The following is an 18469-nucleotide window of genomic DNA, read 5'->3' as shown; positions in this document are numbered from 1 at the left end:
ATTACAGCTACTACCTGTCGTGCTACTATTTGTCCTTGTCGTCGTAGCGGTAAACTGTTCCTGTTAGCTATTTGTAGTTTGTTTTCTCCTAGCTTTTTGGTTTCATGTATTCTTGTTAGCCATTAGTTGTTTCCAGTTTTTCTGTTTCCTGCTAGATACCTGTTAGCTTCCACACTAGGCATTTTGTTTGTTATCCGCCCACGTGCGTGCTTTTGGTTTGAACCCTTTGTTTGGTTTTGTTCTAGTTGTTTATATTAAAACCATGTTTTCTCACTCCATGTCTGCCTCTTTCTCTGCATCTTGGGGTTCGCCAACAACAAACTTTGACAATTAGCCTATTGTAGTGGTACCTCAACCTAAGAGTCTCTCGGCTAATTGTTATGCTTTAGGTTGCAAACAAAATTTCGAGCTACAAGCGTCCCTATTTTTAGTTTGTGGAGCAAATGCCACAGTGAACCCCGTAAGACCTGCCCAAAACATCTGGTCTTACTTGCTAGCATTAGCTTAGAGCTAGAGATCGACATAATTTTGTTTTCCAACTATTGGAAGAAAAAAAGTCAGTTCGGAGGACAGTGCTGAGAAGAAGTGGATGATATTCATTCAATTAAAGAAATAATTCATCAAAAATAATGACGCCATGTGTAGCAAGCTAGTAGTTGGAACGTAGAAATGGTAGTCTGCACCATACTGAAGCAGAATAGTTTAATGCCAGCCAAGAATGTTACGTAAAATAATATCTAAACGGCGAATATTAATTCATGAAAATATGGAGAAGCTGCTGATGATGTGTTTGACAAAGAAGCAGCTGGAAGGACATTTTTTACACTGTAAAAACTATGACAAGCAATTGTTAAATACCAACAGTAAAACATTGTCAAATCATTGAAGTTGATCACAGTAGTAAATGCAGCGATTCCTGCAAATCAAGAAACAGTGTATGACCTAAATGACAATGGTTTTAATACATAGAAAACACATGACTTTACTGAGAATAATGAAAAATTGTACAATGCATTTGTATATACTGAACTGTCACAAGCATACAAATACTCCTAAATTTAAGGTTTTATTCTGTCTAAAATAAACATTTTGCAGATTGTACATGTAAATTCACAGCATACCTTAATTGTTTAGGGGTTTGTGTTAAAGCATTAGCCTTGTTATCGTTTGGCTAACAAAATGTTTTTTTGTATTTTTGTGGCAAATCGTTTCAGACATTGAGGGGTTTATGTTTACGTGCTTCATTGTAAACTGCTTAAAAATGAACCACACTGTGTTTTTACTGATGTTGGAACTGTTTGAAAGCATATAAGGCTCCTTTTTAATAGCTCATTTCAGGAATATGTTTCAGAAGGCTGTATTGTGAGTTGTCCAGTGAAAAGTTGTACAAATACTTTTCAAGTTGAAATTCTCATGTAACACAGGCCTTTTGCAGATACTAGATACGGTGGGACAGTTTTAGCACTTTTGCCTTTCAGTGAGAAGGTCCTGGGTTTGATTCCCGGACTCAAGTCTCTCTGTGTGGAGTTTGCATGTTCTCCCGTGACTGCGTGGGCTTCCTCTGGGTAGTCTAGCTTCCTCCCTCCTCCAAAGACATGCACCTTGGGATAGGTTGATTGGAAACAGTACTTCCCGGGCGCGGCACCACTGCTGCCCACTGCTGCTCACTGCTCCCCTCACTTCCCAGGGGGTGATCAAGGGGATGGGTCAAATGCAGAGGACAAATTTCACCACACCTAGTGTGTGTGACAATCATTGGTACTTTAACTTTAACCTAACTCTAACACTAAAATTGGCCCTAATTTGTTCTTCAGTGAATTCCTGGCAACCAGAGCTGCCAGTATTTTACCGTAAATTTGGAAGTTTTTTTTGTTAACAAGTTAACAATATCTGTTTATTTCATATAATTTACCATGAGCAAAAGCAGTTATCAACTCTAATTCAACATCTACATACCATAACGCAGTGGTTCTCAAATGGGGGTACGCGTACCCCTGGGGGTACTCGAAGGTCTGCCAAGGGGTACGTGAGATTTTTTAAAAATAGTCTAAAAATAGCAACAATTCAAAAATCATTTATGAATATATTTATTGAATAATACTTTAACAAAATATTAATGTAAGTTCGTAAACTGTGAAAAGAAAGGCAACAAAGGAATATTGATGTTAAAGATTTATTTTTTGGTGAAGACATTTTTAGAATTAATGAATCCAAATGGATCTCCATTACAATCCCCAAAGAGGGCACTTTAAGTTTATGATTACTTCTATGTGTAGAAATCTTTATTTATTATTAAATCAATTGGTTATTTTTCAACAAGTTTTTCGTTATTTTTATATCTTTTTTTCCAAACAACTCAAGAAAGACCACTACAAATGAGCAATATTTTGCACTGTTATACAATTTAATAAATCACAAACTGCTGTATTTTACTTTTTTTCAACCAAAAATGCTTTGCTCTGATTAGGGGGTACTTGAATTAAAAGAATGTTCACAGGGGGTACATCACTGAAAAAAGGTTGAGAACCACTGCCATAACGTACTGTATATCGTGACTGTATTTTTTACAGTGAATTCCTTGCAACCACAGCTGCCAATATTTTACCATAAAGTGTGAGTTTTTTTATTACATTTTTTACTGTGTGGGGTTCCACTCTCCAAATCAAACAAACTACATTATTATTACATTACTTCATAAAATTACAATAGTTGTGTGTAGTACATTATATTGTGTTGGAAGTTTTTTTTAAAAGGCATGGTACATGTTCAAATGTCGCTCTTTTAAATTAATTTGAATTAATTCCAATAGAAGATGTTGTTTTGAGAAACTAGTGTTTTGCGTAAAACGCTCCGTCGGAGTAATTTAAGCTCACAAATTAAGTTACTACTGTATTAGTGTAATTTACTTTTAGTGTGTTCAGTATTATGTTAGCTGCAAGAATTCCTTACTGAGTCTGCCCACTGAGGTGGCACATCTTCAGGTTCAGGAGGATAAGACATCCAGGAGGGACTGTGGTAGGACGTAGGCGAGGTGGAGACGAAATAGTCGGAGTAGCCGGTCCTGCTGGCTGGGATAGAATAGACGGCTGTTATTGGGTTTCCTGCAGAGGAAGAGCACGGAGGGCGTAACTTGGTACAAGGGGGGACGAGGGAAACTATTTCTGTCTTTACTTTTACAATGTGACCTCAGCTTGCTGTCCACTCACCTGAGTAGTTGGACACAGGCTTCTCTACAGTGATGGATGGAAGTGCTGCCCTGGAGCTGGGCCCATATGGGTTGTTGTCATGTGGACTCTGCATTTCAATGACAGATGTCTGAGAGCTCCTTCCCTTGGGGCCCAGGTCTGAGATGGACCTGAGATACAGAGGCATAGTTATACTAAGTAGTCGCCACTAGAGAGCAGCAACACTCAATGCGAATGAGTTATTTGCTCATTAGCATTCTTGCCATACCTCAATGCACTAGTTCAGTATTAAAATGTATAAAACAGGCCTGAGCACATTACGTAGTGAATATCAAGTCCCTGAAAATGGATATGAATAGGAATGTATGCAACAGAGCGCATAAGTGAAGCCTCATGAGCATTACCGTCTTAAGGAGGTACCAGGAGGGGGTCCGGCGCGAGGTGGCAAAGGGGGAGGAGAACTAATTGCCATGTCAGGCAGCTGGGTGAAGTGAAAGGCCTACAAGAGAGGATGGGAAGTTAATATTCGAAATTAACTTGAATATGAAAAGAGAGGATTCGACTTACTGGTTTGGGCGGACTGCACTGGTACACATCTGCTCCATAAGATGGACTCCACTGCAGTCCGCTACGACCACTCATAGTCCCTGGAGCGCTGGTCACCACATCTGCATAGGGAAGCGGAGCAGCACTGTACTGGTCCGGAGAAGGGCGAGGGTGGGAGTGGGAATGCCTCCCGGATGTGGACTGTCCCCCTGACGCCAGGCTGAATGCCTCCTCCAGGAGCAGGTGCATCTGATGACGCACTTCATCAATGGACGGCTGTGAGCTCAGAGTGGACGTCTGTGACTGGCCTTTCAGACCGCGGCCGTACACGAAGCCTCTCTGGTCCATTAAATGGTCTACGTTCGTCTCTTCGATCAACTCGGGCTCAGTCTGGAAGAAACCCATGAGCGTGACAGATGACAATTGAAACGGCTTCTTAAAAGGTGTGTGGTTCTTGCAAACAGTATATCATAAGAACAATGGCTTAATGGATGTTTGGAACAAACTGTTGCTTAGTGAGTCAGAATGTGAATCTTCACGAGAGCATCTCTGTGTGTAGTTTGTTTGCTCTCCTAGTTAGAATAAAAATCCAATACATATTTTATCCTTCCAATATAATGGAAATACAAATGATCTATTCCATGGTCAAACCATTGCTAATATAATAAAAGTATTCTTAAGTATAGAGAGATTTTTAAAGTAGAGTGAATGATTAACATTTTAAATGGAACTTCCTTTGAGTTTTGTCTTTTCTGACTTGTAAATCTTATTATAATGCTGGATATTCGTAAACTGGGCCTGATGATTAACTAGTTTGAGAAGAATGTTTTTGTATTATTAATAAGACTTTTGTACTTTTCAATTTTGTCTGTGTTGGCGACTTGTCCAGGGTGTACCCAGCCTTCCGCCCAATTGTAGCTGAGATAGGCGCCAGCGCCCCCCACGACCCTAAAAGGGAATAAGCGGTAGAAAATGGATGGATGGATGGAATTTTGTAAATATTGACTATTGTGTGTGAAGTCCTATTAAATACAGTTTAGGCAATCAAGTTAAGATAAATGTTGTGATGGTTGATTAAATGTGAATGAAGGATACTTTCACTTAATTTATTTAACTTTGATTTTTAAATGTTACTCTTAAGAGATTTCCACCTTATAGTGGTTACTTAGTTTTCAAGTGGGGTGCCCAAGTTGTACAGGTGTAAAGGTAGAGGTCTGACAAAGTGCAATGCTCTTCTCCAGGTTGGAGTTGGACACATAGGTCCAGATTTACTAAAGGTTTGCGTGTACTAAAACACATGCAAACTTGATAGCACACGAAAATCTGATCTACTAAACATGAGCAAAGTTGATTGTGTCTCTTCAGCAGGCGTGCAATCCATTTTGTGTCTCTGTCTTCATTAATATGCAAAATATACAGTGATCATCGAAACGGTCACAACACTGGGAGAACAAAATGCAAATATATCTATTTATGATGCGCAATGTGACTTATCACTCATCACCGTTTTGCCAGCACTATTTTGGGTTTTGTTTAGCAACTGTGCACGCTGACAGTTCCACACACGGCTGCAGGATCAGTGCTCGTGCTGCACAGACACACGACGGACAGACGACAATCCTCATTAAAACGATGAACATCAAAATATATCTTATATGAAAAAAAATCTTCTTGCGTTTTTGCGTATTGAGCGGACTACGTGCAGTGTCTTTCCCATGCACATTCAGCGCGTAAAATAAAATAAAATAAAAAAGAAGTGGTGTCAATGTAGATGCACTGCAGGACTGCTTATAAAATGCCCCCCAAAAGTGGTAAATGCCCCCTGCATTTGTGAAAACATAACAAAACTCCACCGGCAAGAGAATGATAACATAAATGTGCATAAATGAGAGTATCTCCGTGGTGATGCCCCGCATAGTACAGGCAAAATCCTCATTTAAATAGTGGGGTCTGCACAATTTTACAATTGCCCACACAGTCTTAGTAAATCACACGCAACACGCACACTAACACAGGCTATTTTCTGGATTGCACACGCTGTTTAGCACGTGGTATTTGGATCTTAGTGAATCAGGCCCATACTGTAGCTAAAAACCAAATTCAATGAAAAAGGTGAAGAATGTTACTACTGTATTAGCACGGAAAAAAGTGCTGGAGCATGATGGAGCAGCGTGTACACATGATGCCCCCTTCACATTTTTGACTGAGCTCATATATAACATGTTGGTACTCAGGGTGAGCTCGCTTTAACAGTCCTCCATTGTGTCACGAGTTCCCCTCAGCATTGCACATCTTAACCTTTTGATTGATTGATTGATTGAAGATGTTATTAGTAGATTGCACAGTTCAGTACATATTCCATACAATTGAATGAAATAAGTTTATTTTGGTCATATAATCAATCAAATCAATCAACCATTTTGTGTGATCAGTTTTACAGTACATGTTATATCTATACAATTATGCACATTTACACACGAAAGAAAAGAAAAAGAATGACCAAAAAAGGAATAGGCTGAAGCCAAAGCTTATATTTGCCTATCCTACACCTTCACTGAAGATCAGATTGCCTGGAACATCAACGTTAAATAAAAAGAAAAAGTAATGAAAGTAATTGTTACTATATTTTATAATTTTCAATTATATCACCTTTAAAGGTTTTCTTAAACCTTACCAAAGAAGTGCATGTCTTCAGCTCATCACTGAGCTTGTTTCACCATTTTATTCCTAAAACTGTAATACATTTGTATTTTATATTTGTTCTCGCTTTACCTATTTCAAAAATCGATATACCCCGTAAATTATAGTTTTCTCCTCTTAAATGAAATAGCCTGAGAATACAAGCCGGAAGGCTGTTGTTCTTTACTCGAAACATAATTTCCATTGTTTTTAAAAACCCAACGTCTGAAAATTTGAATACATTTGAACTTACAAATAATGGATTGGTATGTTCATAGTAGCACGCTTTGTGTATTATTCTAATGACCCTTTTTTGAAGTTTTATTATTGGTCTATGTTTGTTTTATAAACATTTCCCCAAATTTCAACACCATACGTTAGATATGGAAAAATAAAAGAATAATACAACATATTATTGACCACATAATGGTAACACCCGAATAAGTTTTTCAACTTGTTTAAGTCGGGGTCCACGTTAATCAATTCATGGTAAACCATGGATATAAACCACTCTATCCCTTTACAATCCCTTCCCAAACCTTTGACCTAGCCTGTATATTCGGAGACAAAAGAAAATTAGTTGGAGGCTGCCCTACTTCATGTGCAAATAGAAGGTTGCCAAGGGAGACCTGTCATTGTGCGCCTCATAAATCAGTCCCCCTGCAACACGGAAAGGAAGAAACATCTGCAGTGACAGGGCCTCCAGCTACACTGGTCTCCTTGTAATCAACAAAAGCTAGGAAATTTGAAGAAAAAGGACTGTGTGGGTTGTAAAAAAAAATTAAATAAAAATGATGACTTTGACACACAGAACACGTAAACAGCATTTGGAGGCCAGACTCTTGAAATGGTTCGTCAAGCTTGTCTTCTTAAAATAAAAGTCGCCAAGATTTAGTGGCATTTTGTACTCTTAAGACTAAACTATCCAAAATCCTTTTATGAGCATATTTTTTATAAATGCACAAAATCAATCTGTGTGGTAGACATTCAAATTGGCCATATCACAAAAATTACAGGAGTATTTATCATGCTCCATCCTGCTGCATCACTACACTGAGTCTCTTATGTGTATGTATTTATTTAGCTGGACTAAACATAAAAAGGGAGGTGGTCAAAAGTATTTTAGTCACCGATATAACTTCTTATCTGATTTACAAAAGAACACGTGACAGTAAAATCACCACGGGGTTTGACACATTACCACTGGGAGCCATAAACCATAAAGGAACAGTCAAACGAATATACATTATAGATCATAAATAAATATTTATTTGGGGTTATGAATGAAGCAAATATCTTATATTACTGCTTACTGCTGTTGCACTCAATAACCACATTTGAGAACATGTCAGATTTCTATCTTGATGTTTCAAAATAGGCCAAGAAGGCACTTTTTTTCGTCTTTCTTTCTTTTTTTTGCTAACATGCCATATTAGGACTTTTTTCGTTTTGCATAACACTAAATTAAAAGTGATCACATAAAATGTAATACAATACGGGGCGGTGTAGCTCGGTTGGTAAAGTGGCCGTGCCAGCAACTTCAGGGTTCCAGGTTCAATCCCTGCTTCCGCCATCCTAGTCACTGCTGTTGTGTCCTTGGGCAAGACACTTTCCCCACCTGCTCCCACTGCCACCCACACTGGTTTAAATGTAACTTAGATATTGGGTTTCACAATGTAAAGCGCTTTGAGACACTAGAGAAAAAGCGCTATATAAATATAATTCACTTCACTTCACTTCACTTCACTTCACTTCACAAATGATAACGACAATAGCATATATAATTTAGAAATTTCTATAGTGTTCAAATGTATGCTATCTTATAGTATGCTAAAATACTTGGTGGTGGTACAGTGTGACATAGTATATAGTATTTCTGTAATATAATCGATGACATAATTGACAGTAAAGCATGTTAGGGATTCCTATATTATATCTATACTGGTTCTGCCAAACAATGTATATTTTTCCAATCAGATAATCACTTTTTATTATTCATGTTTAATTGCAATAAATTAATTGCTTGCACAGTTTAAATTCACTTCAGAAGACGCCACAATACTTTGACACTTGCAGTTTAATTGTCAGAATGTCATACATGAACATGTTGTACATTTTTTACTTGAATGTTATTGATTTGTTTAAAACTTGGTTAAAAAGTTAAGTCCCGTCGGGATGTATTTTGAAGCAGAATTTAACATTGCGCACATCAGTCTGAGTCTTCTCACTCATCAACCGCGTAACCATCCAGGATGTGGTCATATTTTTCATCTACATTTAATACACCTCTTTGTGGTCTACATACCATGCAATGGTGGTGCTTTGCTTTGGGAAGGTTTTACTTTCCAGGCCCATTTTTAAGTCTCTTTCCGAAGCTCTTTGAAAACAAGACTGATTGATTGATTGATTGATACTTTTATTAGTAGATTGCACAGTTCAGTACATATTCCGTACAATTGACCACTAAATGGTAACACCCGAATAAGTTTTTCAACTTGTTTAAGTCGGGGTCCACGTTAATCAATTCATGGTAAGACGTATTTGGGAGTGGGAGTTATAATTGTCTGCGAGGAATGATGTCACAGCTGAGTTATGAGCGTTCCAGTTACGAGGTCGGAAATTACAAACAAAATGGCCACAAACAAATAGTTTATACTACAGTGACATACCATATATTTTCCAACAATACATTGTATATAGCTGATTTAGTCTCACAGAAAATTGTCAGAAGTGCTGATAACGGACATTAAAAAAGGTGCAAGATTCTTACTGTATATGCAGACAAAGTTTTTTGGGGCAAAATATGTCTTGTCGCATTACAAATGCTTTTATTATTGTTTACACTCAGAGCAGCCATCTTTGAAGCCAACTAAGAGGTGGTGAGGACTCCGCAAATTTCTGAGTAGGAAACAGTTCCAGATGAAATTTCCGACTGCGATCTCGGAAATTCAGACTTCCCACTACAAATTGAACGTACCATCGGATCCAATTGAACCCTTTTATGCAATGTCCCCTTATGCTGACTGAAACTTTGTTCCTACCTCTGCAGCCATTTGTATAGTTTTGGAGATACGCTTTCCACTAGCTACTAAAAAATATCATGTATTAGAATTATATTCTACTTTTTATTAAAAAAGGAAAGAGCAACACATTTTAGCTTCCAATCAGACATGTACGTACACTATGAGCCAGAGTCCCACCGAAGAACAAAGAAACTTGTGAGGTCAAAATAAAAATTTGGTTTGAATTTGATGGAGTTGTATGGCATTATCGTATAACATATGTCATACCGTGACATGGAATGGTATGATATTTTACGATATGGCATTGTATAGAGCAGGGTAGGGAACCTAAGGTTCTCGAGCCAGTTGTGGCTCTTTTGATGACTGCATCTGGCTCTCAGATAAATCTTAGCTGGCATTGCTTAACATAAGTAATGAATAATTTCACTGGTAATCACAGTGTTAAAAAATAATGTTCAAAATATAAAACATTGTCATGCGTTTTAATCCTTCCATCCATTTCCACCTCACCAGTTCAAGAAGTCGCATTAATGGTAAGAAGTATTTAATTTATTATTAATTAGCTTCAGAAAAACAATGTTATTATAAAGAATAAGAGACTTATTACTCTCGAAACATGTTTGTCTTACTTAAGTCCCAGCTACAACTGGGTTCTATTAACACAGATATGACTGTATATATGGCGGATACTGCCCTCCAAAATAGCTTCTCTCGTTTTGATGAAATAACATTAGAAGAATTGTTACAATGTGTAAACGGAATAAAACAAACACCATGTTTACTTGACCCACTTCCTGGGAAACTTATCAAGGAGCTCATTGTATTATTAGGTCCATCAGTACTAAATATTATAAACTTATCACTTTCCTCTGGCACTGTTCCCCTCTCTATGGAGACAGCCCTCGCAAAACTGACTTATGATCTATTGCGTCATCTATGTTGCTGCTCCTCGATCTTAGTGCTGCTTTCGATACCGTCGATCATAATATTTTATTAGAGCGTATCAAAACATGAATTGGTAAGTCAGACTTAGCCCTGTCTTTGTTTAACTCCTATCTTACTGACAGGATGCAGCGCGTCTCCCATTACAATGTGACCTCGTACTATGTTAAGGTAACGTGTGGAGTTCCCCAGGGTTCAGTCCTTGGCCCAGCAGTCTGCAGCACATACATGCTGCCGCTAGGCGACATCATACGCAAATACGGTGTTAGCTTTCACTGTTATGCTGATGACACCCAACTCTACATGCCCCTAAAGCTGACCAACACGCCGGATTGTAGTCAGCTGGAGGCGTGTCTTAACGAAATTAAACAACGGATGTCCGCTAACTTTTTGCAACTCAACCCCAAAAAAACGGAAATGCTGATTATCGGTCCTGCTAGACACCGACCTCTATTTAATAATACAACTTTAACATTTGACAACCAAACAATTAAACAAGGCGACTCAGTAAAGAATCTGGGTATTATCTTCGACCCAACTCTCTCCTTTGAGTCACACATTAAGAGCGTTACTAAAACGGCCTTCTTCCATCTCCGTAATATCGCTAAAATTCGCTCCATTCTGTCCACTAACGACGCTGAGATCATTATACAAGCGTTTGTTACGTCTCGTCTCCATTAACGTAACGTATTATTTTTGGGTCTCCCCATGTCTAGCATTAAACGATTACGGTTGGTACAAAATGCGGCTGTTAGACTTTTGACAAGAACAAGAAAGTTTGATCATATTACGCCTATACCTGCTCACCTGCACTGGCTTTCTGTGCACTTAAGATGTGACTTTAAGGTTTTACTACGTACGTCTAGCTCAGCGTTTCTCAAAGTGTGGGGCGGGCCCCACTGGTGGGGAATAGAGACATGACAGTTGGGGCGCGAGGAACGGGAGGAAATTTCACTTACATTTTTTTTTTTTTTTTTTTAATTCTTAGATTTTTTTTTTTTCAACCCCATTTTCTATACAAACTGTAAATCAATTTGTGATTCTGTCTGTGAAATCCCCTATATAAATTAATGTAAATTACTTATTTTTTCTGTAGGCTTTAAATTTCTAGGTAGGAGCGAAAGTTTGACAAACGCAACAGTCACTAATGAGGGCGGGGTTAAGCGGAACAAACTTTTGCGCGGATGGGTAGCAGGCTAATGTGTGGACCACAATTACACAAAATGGATAAATTGGCTTCATATAGAGTTGCATACAGAATTGCTCAATGCAAAAAAGCACACACAATTGCTGAGCAGCTGATTCTCCCCGCTGCAATAGACATGGTGTCAGTCATGCTTGACGAGACAAGTGCAGCAAAATTAAAAGCTGTCCCACTGTCAAACGACACAGTTGCGAGACGTATATGCGACATTGCAAGTGATCTTGAGGAACAACTCGTAGACCAGGGGTCGGCAACCGGCGGCTCCGGAGCTGCATGCGACTCTGATCACTCTGATGCGGCTCAGCTTGTCACGGTCAGCTCAGCTTGTCATCCTGCTTGTCAAACCTCGGGACACGCCCACGCCCACGCCCACGCCCACGGCCGCGGCCGCGCGCGTCACCGTCCTGCAGCAGCCGCCAGCTGCTGCAGGACGGTGACATGTGGGTGTCCAAGTTAAAAAGCGCCTGACAGCGGACCTTGAAGATGTTTCACGCCAGAAGGCCGTTCTTGCTCAGAATCACAAATAGTGTGGTATTGAAAACCTCCCCAAGCCAGACAAACTTGTGTTCGAAACTTGGAACGCTATCCCCGACTTTTATGTGAACATGAAAAAGTATGCACTTGGAGTCCTGTCCACCTTTGGATCCACATATGTATGTGAGCAGGTGTTCTCCAACATGAACTTTATTAAAAACAAACATAGCACACGCCTCACAGATGAGAGTTTACAATCCTGTGTAAAGATAAAGGTGACGTCATACAGCCCGGATGTGGAGACGCTGTGCTCTGCGGTTCAGGAGCAGAAATCACATTGACCACGTATGATAAATATTTTAATTTCCTATAATTTTGCATATATTCACATTTTTAAATTGTTCAGTGAAATAGACATTTTATTATTTAGGTTGGCAGCTGCAGCTGACTTCACGGCGCCAGTAAAAGGATGACAGCACAGAGAGAGAGGACGGCGTTTTTGGTTCTCTGCCAGTGAATAATTTAAGTTCGGCGTTTTGTTTTTTCATTACTACAAGGAGGACTTAAATAGACATTAAGTGTTTTACTTAACCTTCAACCCGACCTCTTTTTCGGAGTTACAAACATTATGTTGCATGCAGAAATTTTATTTCATTTTTTCTGCAGTTGTTCGTTTATTTCTTAAACGTAACCCATCATAGTTTGTTTATACATAGCACAAAGCAAAAAGAAAACTTTATATGCAGTGTTATTTCATTTTCTTATTTTTTATTTTTATTTTATTTTATTTTGTAATTGTTTTGTCCTGTCCAGCTTCCCAGGCAAATCATATAGTTGATGTAGATGCCTATATCGGCTGTTCACATTTACTTTACAGAAGAGAAGTGTAGGATACTTCCCTTGTTGCCTTATTTAAATTTGACTTTACTAAATTTATTTATATTATCATTTGGTGCAGCGGGGCTGGAGCAGCAAGGGATAGAAAGAGAAAAAAAAGGAAGACAGAGGGGGAAATTGTGGGGATCAGAGGGGGATTAGACAGTGTTATTTCATTTTAAATTTCAAAAGAATTTTGTGGCTCCCATTGTTTTCCTTAATTTGTGAAACGGGTCAAAATGGCTCTTTGAGTGGTAAAGGTTGCCGACCCCTGTCGTAGACAAATTAAAATAAAGTCGTTTTGCTTTACAAGTGGACGAAGCTACTGACAGCAATAAAGACTGCCTGTTCATCGCATACGTCCGCTTTGTGAATGGCAAATCACTGTGCGAGGATTTACTGTTTTGCAAATACATAAAAAAATAGAGCCACTGCTGATGAGCTGTTCAAGATAATGGACAGTTTCCTCAAAGAACAAGACCTTAAATGGGAAAACTGTGTGGGCTTTGGCTCTGATGGCGCACAGACCATGGCAGGGTCAAGAAACAGGCAGCAGAATCTAATAAAGAGGGTTGTGCCAAATGCGCATTGGACACACTGCGTCATTCACCGGGAAGCACTCGCGTCAAGGCAGCTCAGCCCCGAACTCAATGAGGTGGCACTTTTCATTTATTTATTATTGAACTTGACGCAAGTTATTTGATTTATTATTGAACTTGATGCAAGTTATTTTATTTATTATTGCACTTGATGCAAGTGGTACCACAGCTGCAATGTTTTTTTATTTATTATTGAACTTGATATTATTTTATGTTATTGAGTTTGAATGTATACAACTTGATGTTACTTGATGTTCAATAAATTAGAAATTGTTAAGCTTGGTATTAGCGATCTGTTCGGGCGATGGGGCTTGAAAACACCCCCTTGTCCAAAGTGGGGGATGACAAAAAAAGTTTGAGAACCACTGGTCTAGCTCCAGCTTTTGTTGCCGATTGTATTGTACTGTGTGTCATACTTGCCAACCTTGAGACCTCCGATTTCGGGAGGTGGGGGCTGGGAGTTGGGGGGGGGTGGTCTGGGTAGAGGCATGGTTGGGGCGGGGGGCGTGGTTAAGAGGAGAGGAGTACATTTATTTACATCTACAATTCACCAACTCGAGTAATTCATATATATATATATATATATATATATATATATATATATATATATATATATATATATATATATATTTATCCATCCATCCATCTTCTTCCGCTTATCCGAGGTCGGGTCGCGGGGGCAGCAGCCTAAGCAGGGAAGCCCAGACTTCCCTTTCCCCAGCCACTTCGTCTAGCTCTTCCCGGGGGATCCCGAGGCGTTCCCAGGCCAGCCGGGAGACATAGTCTTCCCAACGTGTCCTGGGTCTTCCCTGTGGCCTCCTACCGGTTGGACGTGCCCTAAACACCTCCCTAGGGAGGCGTTCGGGTGGCATCCTGACCAGATGCCCGAACCACCTCATCTGGCTCCTCTCGATGTGGAGGAGCAGGGGCTTTACTTTGAGTTCCTCCCGGATGGCAGAGCTTCTCACCCTATCTCTAAGGGAGAGCCCCGCCACAAGGCGGAGGGAACTCATTTCGGCCGCTTGTACCCGTGATCTTATCCTTTCAGTCATGACCCAAAGCTCATGACCATAGGTGAGGATGGGAACGTAGATCAACCGGTAAATTGAGAGCTTTGCCTTCCGGCTCAGCACCTTCTTCACCATAACGGATCGGTACAACGTCCGCATTACTGAAGACGCCGCACCGATCCGCCTGTCGATCTCACGATCCACTCTTCCCTCACTCGTAAACAAGACTCCTAGGTACTTGAACTCCTCCACTTGGAGCAGGGTCTCCTCCCCAACCCGAAGATGGCATTCCACCCTTTTCCGGGCGAGAACCATGGACTCGGACTTGGAGGTGCTGATTCTCATTCCAGTCGCTTCACACTCGGCTGCAAACAGATCCAGTGAGAGCTGAAGATCCCGGTCAGATGAAGCCATCAGGACCACATCATCTGCAAAAAGCAGAGACCTAATCCTGCGGTCACCAAACCGGAACCCCTCAACGCCTTGACTGCGCCTAGAAATTATGTCCATAAAAGTTATGAACAGAATCGGTGACAAAGGACAGCCTTGGCGGAGTCCAACCCTCACTGGAAATGTGTTCGACTTACTGCCGGCAATGTGGACCAAGCTCTGGCACTGATCGTACAGGGAGCGGACCGCCACAATAAGACAGTCCGATACCCCATACTCTCTGAGCACTCCCCACAGGACTTCCCGAGGGACACGGTCGAATGCCTTCTCCAAGTCCACAAAGCACATGTAGACTGGTTGGGCAAACTCCCATGCACCCTCAAGAACCCTGCTGAGAGCATAGAGCTGGTCCACAGTTCCACGACCAGGACGAAAACCACACTGTTCCTCCTGAATCCGAGGTTCGACTATCCAGCGTAGCCTCCTCTCCAGTACACCTAAATAAACCTTACCGGGAAGGCTGAGGAGTGTGATCCCACGATAGTTGGAACACACCCTCCGGTCCCCCTTCTTAAAGAGAGAAACCACCACCCCGGTCTGCCAATCCAGAGGTACCGCCCCCGATGTCCACGCGATGCTGCAGAGTCTTGTCAACCAAGACAGCCCCACAGCATCCAGAGCCTTAAGGAACTCCGGGCGGATCTCATCCACCCCCGGGGCCTTGCCACCGAGGAGCTTTTTAACTACCTCAGCGACCTCAGCCCCAGAAATAGGAGAGTCCACCACAGATTCTCCAGGCACTGCTTCCTCATAGGAAGAGGTGTTGGTGGGATTGAGGAGGTCTTCGAAGTATTCCTTCCACCTATCCACAACATCCGCAGTTGAGGTCAGCAGAACACCATCTATATATAGTTGAGGTCAGCAGAACACCATATATATATATATATATATATATATATATATATATATATATATATATATATATATATATATATATATATATATATATATATATATATATGTGTATATATATATATATATATATATATATATATACATACATATATATGAAATACTCGACTTTCAGTGAATTCTAGCTATATATATTTATGCGGTCCTCTCCAAGGTTTCTCATAGTCATTACTGTCACTGTCACCGACGTCCCACTGGGTTGAGTTTTCCTTGCCCTTATGTGGGCTCTACCGAGGATGTCGTGGTTTGTGCAGCCCTTTGAGACACTTGTGATTTAGGGCTATATAAAAAAACATTGATTGATTGATTGAAGAATACATGCATTTAGTTGTACTCAGTGTTAAAAAATATTATATGGCTCTCACAGAAATACGTTTTAAAATATTTGGCTTTCATGGCTCTCTCAGCCAAAAAGGTTCTCGACCCCTGGTATAGTAGTTTATGGTATGGTATGGCTTGGTATGGTATGACATCTCATATCATGATATGGTATTTTTACTATGGTGTACTCATGGTATAGTGTGGTATTTTGGTCTGAGCTTTTGACTTACATCATAACCACTGTTCCGGATGCCTTTCCTAGGTCTCTCCCTCATCACAAGGAGATCCATCTCAGTTCCTCCAGGACTTGGAGTGTTCAGGCTCTGTCTGCTGCGATAGGACGTCTGCCCTACCTGAGAGCGCCTGCAATACAAAAAAAGATTCACGTTGGATCAGTTATTAGCTACAACAGAATGCAAAGAGCAACCCGATCAAATTCAAAATGTTTCTAAAATAGTCGACGATGTTCCCATCTTTTTGTTACGAATGTGGGCAGCACAGCAGATAAAAGAAGCTTCAGTCAAGAGATGCCTTAAGCACAAATCAATTAAAACCCATTCATTTGTTTAAGTGTCCCATGAGTGTGACAGGAGGTTTTATGATGCCAGAAAACATAAACAAGTTAGGTCTGACTTTTATTTAATTGCAGTTATGTGGGTTTTACTGAGCAAAAAGTGATGATTAAACATTTAATACTCTATTTAAGTCGTTTACTTTTGGGGGTTCAACGAGCGCGGCGGGTGTCATTTACGCCCGTCCTCACCTTATGTGAGACTTAACATAAGTAGAATTCCGCTCCTCATCTGGCTCCGCCTTCCCGTGACCCTGCCTCTCAGTTTGCGTGAGGCCTCGACCCCCGCAACTGCTGCCATCTATGGAAGGAAAGTCATAATAGCCCTTCTTCTTCGCCTTGAGTCTCAGCTTGTTCCTATAGTGCTCGATGTCCGACCTCTGCTTGAGAGCCAGGTTCACCTACAAGGATGGAGGAAGTGGAAAAGACACAATGCTTCAACACCATTAATTACAATTAATTACGCATTAATTACCTCTCCATTGACCATGGCGGAGTCGTGGTTGCGGTCAGAAGATACATGCTGCGAATACTTGGGCTGAGCCGTCATTGGCTTTATGGAAATGAGTTGCAGAGAGCCTGAAGAGGAGTCATATTGATCTACAGAGGAGGGGGAACTTTACTCATAAAGGATATACAAATACTTCTGGCCATTACTTAGTCTTAATTAACAAAATACTTCAGGTGCATTTATTTGTTGTTTGAGTCGTCCTTTCAATTTGCCTTTGAACATAACCTAAGTTAGTTTAGCGGGTTTGAAAATGTGTTTTATTGATTTTTCTCGAGTTGTTTCGCCGACCCTAGAGTTTCCTAACCGCCACACACTTTGAAAACCTCTATTCTGGCCAAAACCATGATATATATTTTTTTTTAAATCCACAGAAGATGTTGAAGTCAAAGGTCAAATTAGTAAATGTTCCACCACCTGCAGTGTCATGCTTTCAATATTTTCAAAACTCCTATTGGTACCAGGGATAGACATAGTAATGTGGTTAATATTGGTGGAATTGTTCTTTAATTGATCCTGTCTTGAAGCGAGTGAGACAAACTTGAAATGCAATGCTAGGCTGCAACCAGCAGAGGAGCTGCTGAGTCAATCCCAACTAGTCTAAAGCGGTGGTTCTCAAATGGGGTAACGTGTACCCCTGGGGGTTCTTGAAGGTATGCAAAGGGGTACGTGAGATTTTTAAAAAATATTCTAAAAATAGCAACAATTCAAAAATCCTTTATAGATATATGTATTGAATACTACTTCAAGAAAATATGGATGTAAGTTCATAAACTGTGAAAAAAAATACAACAATGCAATATTTAGTTTTGACAGCTAGATTTTTTGTGGAAAAGTTCCATAAATATTAATGTTAAAGATTTATTTTTTGGGAAGAAATGTTTAGAATTAAGTTCATGAATCCAAGGTTCAATCCAGATTTATCTCTATTACAATCCCCAAAAAGGGCCTTTTAAGTTGATGATTACTTCTATGTGTAGAATTGTTTATTTATAATTGAATCACTTCTTTATTTTTCAACAAGTTTTTAGTTATTTTTATATAATTTTTTCAAAATTGTTCAAGAAAGACCACTACAAATGAGCAATATTTTGCACTGTTATACAATTTAATAAATCAGAAACTGATGACGTAGTGCTGTATTTTACTTCTTTATCTATTTTTTTCAA

At 40.0% G+C, this 18469-nt stretch overlaps 1 protein-coding gene across 5 annotated transcripts in view; it reads right to left on the bottom strand.

Annotated features, from left to right (window-relative positions):
• Positions 1-18469, bottom strand: part of kiaa1549lb (KIAA1549-like b) — a 190709-nt gene that overhangs the window by 7353 nt on the left and 164887 nt on the right. For 4 of the 5 annotated variants that reach the window (XM_061880650.1, XM_061880643.1, XM_061880676.1 and 1 more), the window contains 7 exons: positions 17268-17392; positions 16985-17193; positions 16452-16584; positions 3753-4121; positions 3590-3684; positions 3207-3355; positions 2950-3101 (listed from right to left, as the gene is read on the bottom strand). In XM_061880650.1, coding sequence (XP_061736634.1) covers positions 2950-3101; positions 3207-3355; positions 3590-3684; positions 3753-4121; positions 16452-16584; positions 16985-17193; positions 17268-17392 — 1232 coding nt within the window. The remainder of the gene's footprint in view (positions 1-2949; positions 3102-3206; positions 3356-3589; positions 3685-3752; positions 4122-16451; positions 16585-16984; positions 17194-17267; positions 17393-18469) is intronic. The other variant, XM_061880658.1, reaches the window with a different exon arrangement.

The sequence above is a fragment of the Nerophis ophidion genome, linkage group LG02 (genome assembly GCF_033978795.1).
Source record: "Nerophis ophidion isolate RoL-2023_Sa linkage group LG02, RoL_Noph_v1.0, whole genome shotgun sequence".
Classification (NCBI taxonomy): Eukaryota; Metazoa; Chordata; class Actinopteri; order Syngnathiformes; family Syngnathidae; genus Nerophis; species Nerophis ophidion.
The sequence above is the reverse complement of the archived record's forward strand: the minus strand, read 5'-3'. Positions and strand labels throughout refer to the sequence as shown.